Below are 6,670 nucleotides of genomic sequence, written 5' to 3'. Positions count from 1 at the left end.
AGGTGGAGCTTGCAGTGAGCAGAGATCCGCCACTGCACTCCAGCCTGGGCAACAGAGCGAGGCTCCCTCTCAAAAAAACAAAACAACAACAACAAAACACAACAACAAAAAACTAAAAAAAAAAAACGAAATAATACTGACTTTAGCAGCAATCACAAACAAAGGGAATGACAAATGAGGGACGCATTTCGGTCACGGCAAAGACAGATTATGTGCTTCTCCGTGCTGCAGACCGGAAGACTGATCTGATTTCCTGAATGAGGAAGGCTACTTGACCTTTCCTGAATCGAGGGGATGGCTTTGCTCAGCCAAGGGAGAAGACGGGCAAAGAGGACATTCAGAGGACAGAGGAAGGTGGAAGGACCGCCAGAGGAGGGTGACAGAGCACAGAGGGAAGAGGCACGTGTCGGCAGCCTCTGTCAACTGATGCTTCTTGCTTCTCCCTGCAGGCTGCAGCTCCAGCCACCGCTACAGCGGTGAGGGCAGACCGGATCCCAGATCTGCCGCGGCTGAGCAAGTGGAGCCCAGCGAAGAGATGTTCCTGTTGCAGGCAATTATGCAAAGTGACAAGTGATTGCTTTCCTTTTCAAAGATAACCCCTTTGGAAAAAGCTTTTTCCTCCAGGACCCTAGGGAAATGGGGGGTTGAGGGGAGCTTCAGGGCCTTCGTAGATGAAAAAGCCTGAATGGAGCCATAGAGCAGGCGCTGCTGCCTGCTCTGCAGACCTTAGCCACACAGGTTTCCAGGGGTACAATGCCAGGCCATGCCTAGGGCCTATAAGGTGTGACTGGAGCATTTCAGAGTGCTGTGGTGGGGCTCCTGTCCTCCGGGCCAGGCGTGACTTGCAGGGAGGGGAAAGCTTCATGGAGCAGAGGCCATCGGCCAGTGCCTCTGGCTCCTCTGCTAGTTCGTTCTCTTTGTGCGGAGATAGCTGGCAGTTAAGGACGATGGCCTTAAGAGCGTCAGGTCCATTGTGCTGCTGTTCCTCTGGAGGACTTGCAGAGTGGGGAGTCCCTTTTCTGGAGCTTGCCCCTGCACCCATGGGTGCTGCAGAACTTGGGCAGCGCTAAGTCTCTGCTTCGCATCTCGTCCCAGGAGCTTGGAGATGAGGCATTTGTCCTCACTGGAGATGTGTGCCCAGTCCTTGTCAGGAAGTTCATACTTGCCTTCCTGGACGCTTTCAAACAGCTTTTTCTGGCACAACCTGCAGACCTCACCGCGGTCCCAGCAGTTGGCCCCGCAGTGACCCAGGAAGGGCAGGTAGCCACTCAGCATGATGTAGAGGACCATGCCCAGGCTCCCCAGGTCACAATGCTTATTGTAGAACGTGGCCTGGTCCATGAAGACTTCCACCATCTCAGGGGCCATGTATTGATTACATGTTCAGTATTCTAATACTGTTATGTCAGAATGGGACTGAAACCTACTGTGTGTCCCTTAACCAAAATCAAAACCACTTCTTAGTTAGATGAAACATTACCAAAGATCTGTGTATCTTTCACTAAGACACAAACTCAGGCGTAGGGATAGAATGGAGGTGTTGGTTTCCTTACAGTAACATTTTGGTACAGAACTTTACAGAAATGCATTTTAGTTAATCAGCCACTTAACCACGTACACTTTTCTGATATTACTCCTGTGATAGTTATTTCTGATTGAACAGATCTGACGCTTAGTTATCCTGGTGTCAGAGCCAAAATTAAAACAACTTTCAAGAACTTTAACCTTCCTAGATCTTCAGAACCTTGAAATTGGAGGTAAAATTACGACTTTGTCCACTCCACACACTTTACAGATGAGTAAATTGAAGTACATTCCTGTCTTAGTCTGCTTGGGTGCCAAAACAAAAATACCATATTCCGGGTTGTGTGAACAACAGAGATTTATTACTTATATATATATTTTTTGTCAAAATTCTGGAGGCTGAGAAGTCCAAGATAAAAGTACCAGCAGATCTGGTGTCTAATGAGGGCTCCCTTCCTACCTTGCAGCTGGCCATCTTCTTGTTGTATTCTCACATGGTGGAAAGCAAAAAACAAGAGAGAATGTAAGTGTCCTTGTGTCGTCTTAAAAAGGCACTACTCCCATTTATGAGGGCTCCACTCTCATGATCTAATTACTCTCAAAGGCCTTATCTCCAGACACCATCACCTTGGGGGCTAGGGTTTCAACATATGAATTTTGGGAGAACACAAACATTCAATCAATAACATTATTTCAGTAAAATTATATGCTTTTCAGTACTTCACTCATGATTTGATCTTGTCTACCTTTCTATTCTTGTCTCCTTACTTTCCCATTCCTACCACTTAATTCTTGTGAAACATCAAACTGCATAAAGCCCTCACTCCATAAGGCCCTTGTCCACCAGGCTGACACCCTCTCTCCTCATCCCAGTGGTCCCTCTCTTTGAAGGCTTTCCTTGTCTTCCCCAGGACTCCATCTTTACCCACCTCCATGTTACCCCATTTTTCCCCAATACCATCTACTGACTACTATGATAACCCCTTTAGGGCTGTTTTTTATTTTCTAATTAATGTCTCAGTTCCCAACTTCTATGTAAACTCTTTGATGGTAGGTCTATGTCTTTTTATTATTGTTATCCCAGCCCAAATACAGTGTAATTACTGAACCAATAGTAGATAAATGTATAACTCAATTCCAGTGTATCACAAATTAGACAAAGGACAGGGAAAGTATATTAATTTCCTCCACAGCTGCCATACCAAAAGAGAGCAAACTCAGTTGTCTAAAACAACAGAAATGCATTTGTTCACCATTCAGGAGGCCAGAAGCCTGAAATCAAGTTACTGGCAGGAGTTGTTCCTTATGGAGGCTCTGAGAGAGAAATGCCCCATGCCTCTCTCCTAGCTTCTAGTGATTGCCAGCAATACCTGGTGTTCCTTGACTTCTAGGTACATCACTTCAATGTCTACCTCTGTCTTCACATGACCTTCTCCTCGCCGTGTCTCTCTGTGTCCTATCCTCTTCTAATAAAAACACTAGTCATTGGATTTAGGGCCCACTCTAAATCAAGAGTGACTTAATGTCAAGATCCTTAACTAATTAATTATATTAACAAAGAGCTTATTTCCCAAAAAGTTCACATTTTTAGGTTCTGAGTAGACATAAATTTCTGTGTATAGTATTCAACCCACTCTAGAGGGCTAAAATGGTATCTGTAGTCCTTTTTTTTTTTTTTTTTTTTTTTTTAGTGTCAGAGCTGAGACTATAAATCCCTATTTCATTGGAGCATACTATCTCTTAGATGATTCATACATTTGATTTAGTAACTAAAAACCACCAACCTGTTTGCTTTAGAGATTTGAAAGACAGAGATCCTCTTCCACAAATATCCTACTTTTCTAAATGAAATTAATAGAATTAATTTTCCGTGCTCTGTCCTCTGTGTCTGACTCTTAATTATTTTGCTAGGATGAGAAAGTTTGTAATTAACTAGGACAAACTAGGAGAGAGATGGGGTGAGTTAGAGCTGACTCATACTCTGGAGGTTGTGTATGGCTGTATGTACCTCTTAATACTTTTAATTCCTGAGGGCTGTATTTATCTCAAGATAGGTAAAACTATTTTTAGGAAACATTTTTTTTCTTTCCTCACAAAAAGAATCTCTTCCTTCCCAGGACTGTTTGCTAAGCCAGTTACAGCTACACCAGCCTGTAATTTTTCTCTCTTCTCCCCTCCTTTCTTCTACTCTCCTCCTCTCTGTTAAACAGAAGTATAGAAATTGAGCCAATCTTGTAGTGTTCTTTTCATTCTGAAGAAAAAAATTCTCAAAAGAAGCCAACAGATCAAATAAGCCACCTTAAGTTAAAATATTTTCAAATATTTACCCTTTGCTATAGTCTGAATATTTGTGTCCCCCGCTACCACTCAAATTTATATGTTAACATCCTAACCCCCAAAACGATGATATTAGGAGGTGGGACATTTAGGGATGTGATTAGATCATGAGGGCAGAACTCTCATGAATGGGTTGAGTAGCTTTACGAAAAAGGCCCAGAGGAGTTCCTGTGGCCCTTTTCCTATGTGAGGACCCAGCAAGAAGTCAGTAGTCTACAAAGAGGGTCCTCACCAGAATTGAACTATGCTGGCACTCTGATCTTGAACTTCCCTGCCTCCAGAAATGTGAGAAATAAACTTCTGTTGTTTATAAGGCACCCAGTCTAAGGTATTTTGTTATAGTTGCCCAAATAAACTAAGAAATTCCTTGATCCATTTATTTTCTGTGATGGCATTTCTCTTAACATTCTAGTCACTTTGAATTTTCATTTATATTAGCTTCACCCCATCTCTTTAAGATATTTTTTATTATGCCCATTTTACATTGGAAGAAAGTGAGATTCAGAGAGTTGTACCATGTGTTCAGAATTGCACAGCTAGTAAGTGGTAGTGCTAGGTTTCCAAACTAATTCCTCTGATTTCTAGTCTCTAGCTCTCTCCTAGTTTTCTGTGTCTGTGTTAAGATCATCTCACTTAGAAGCTTCATTGAGAAGCTTTAATTCTTCTACATTTTTATATTACTACAAAGATAACAAAGGTCAGAGTTGGTCTTGGGATATCCGTAGTTTCTTCCTGCTGCTGTACTCATGGGCTTGGATTTTTTTTGAAGCTGACATAAGAATTGTTGATAATAGTACTTAAATGACCATCTATCAAGAATGTTCTTCAGGGGGTGTTTTTTCTCAGTAAGTGGCCTGAAGAAGATTCTATGATTTCCTAGGCCAGTTTGATTATTGAGAAAATACATGATATCAGTCATTTCCACTTAATTATAAACCAAAATAAAATAAATCTCTTCCATTTTCATAGAGATTTTAGTTTAGAAAGGACTCATTTTATTGGCACAGCAATTCTATGAAGTAGGAATAATTGAGTACAATTTTAAAACGAGCAAACAGAGTTTCCATTCTCAGAGATATTTTTATTTTAAATAAGCTTCCTAATATTCACATGAAAGTCCCTGTCTCCTGTTCTGTGAATTCCATTTACTGGTGAGCATCTGTAGAAATGTCTAGGTTAAGTGCAGGAGCCCTTAAAATCATAAGAAATTATGGCTGTTTATATAACCTGTCTGTCATTATGGATTCTGGTAATATTGACAGGAAAATGAAAGGAAATGTCCAAGCAAGAAAGAGAGAAAAAGGGGAGACTGAATCAATAAACTCGAAAACGGAGATTCATAAAATCATTCACTTGATGAATGTTTATCACATGTCAAAACTGGGCTAGGAACTTGTGATACAATGATTGATAAGACATTGTCTCTGCTTATACTCTGCAGGGAAATACAAACAAATCATTAATTATAGCAATATGTGCTGAAGGATGACAAAGAAGTAAATATGTGGATTCATAGAAATCCTTAGCTGGGTATTCAACCCAAACTTGGGAACTGAGAAATAACCCCTCCTTTTACAGATGAGGAAACTGTGTTTTAGAAAATGACAGAGACTACACCAACATAAGATATCTGGTATTTATGTTACTGGACCATAAGTTCTGTAGATGTTAAAGCTGGGAATTTGGGGTTGTTACTCATTCGAAGTTACTTTTACTCTGGTGCTTGAAAGCTTATATCTTGTTTTATGGGCATAATGGAACTTCTAAACTTTCTGAAAAATCCCAGGAGCTTGGGTTTACTGCGACATGCTCTGGTTTCTAAAGTCTATCCCTAGTCAAATACATGCAGAAATAGTCAGTGGACAAAGCCAGTTTCAATCCTAGGTCTTCTTTCTCCATCTACTGCTCTTTCAGCTCTACTATTTATTCTAGCCCAGTGACTCTCAACTGGTTGTGATTTTGCCCCCCAGGGCACATTTGGCAATGTCTGGTAAATTCTTGTGATCACAACAGATCACGGCACAGGGTGGGGTGGAGGTGCCATTTACATTGAGTAATTTAGCAATGGAAGCCAAGAGTGGGGCCAAATATGAAATGATGCACAGGACAGCCTCCACGAAAAAGACTCACCAGTCTGAAATATATAGTTAGTGAAAGAAAAGGTAAAAGAAAGTTTTATTCTGTTAATGTATATTTTATGATAATTATTATTATTATCCAATTATTATGCCAATATTCAAATCAGCATCTGTTGAAAAGATTTATGTGGAAGCTGATATATACACATATATATCAGTAGTATGAGTGGCTTCTGCTATAGCTGGTTTTATTATATTTTTCTTTTGGAATACATATATTTCAGTACCTAGCACAGTATGCAACATCAGGCCCTTTATATTTTGTGAATAAATAAAGTATTACTGGATAAATTATTATTGAGTGTCTACTGTTCTTTAGCCAATTTATATGTTTGCTCCCTAATCTTAAAAATAATTGTTCAAAGAAGATAGTATCATCTGCACTTTTTTTTTTTTGAGACAGAATTTTGCTCTTTCACCCAGGCTGGAGTGAAGTGGCCTGATCTTGGCTCACTGCAACCTCCGCCCCCTGGGTTCCAGCAATTCTCCTGCCTCAGCCTCCCGAGTAGCTGGGATTACAGGTGCCCACCACCACGCCTGGCTAATTTTTGTATTTTTACTAGAGATAGGGTTTTGCCATGTTGGCCAGGCTAGTCTCGAACTCCTGACCTCAGGTGATCCACCCGCCTCGGCCTCCCAAATTGCTAGAATTACAGTCATTAGCCACTGCG

At 40.9% G+C, this 6,670-nt stretch overlaps 1 protein-coding gene across 1 annotated transcript; it reads right to left on the bottom strand.

Annotated features, from left to right (window-relative positions):
* Nucleotides 1-543: 543 nt before the first annotated feature.
* Nucleotides 544-1,368, bottom strand: LOC116480921 (MAP kinase-interacting serine/threonine-protein kinase 1-like). The gene is given in 2 exon segments (XM_058435801.1): nucleotides 544-957; nucleotides 960-1,368. Coding segments are annotated over 2 exon segments (738 nt in total). The 3' UTR covers nucleotides 544-628.
* Nucleotides 1,369-6,670: the final 5,302 nt, after the last annotated feature.

Source organism: Hylobates moloch, unplaced genomic scaffold (genome assembly GCF_009828535.3).
Source record: "Hylobates moloch isolate HMO894 unplaced genomic scaffold, HMol_V3 SCAFFOLD_3, whole genome shotgun sequence".
Lineage (NCBI taxonomy): Eukaryota > Metazoa > Chordata > Mammalia > Primates > Hylobatidae > Hylobates > Hylobates moloch.
Note: the sequence above shows the minus strand (reverse complement) of the source record. Positions and strands in the feature narration are given on the sequence as shown.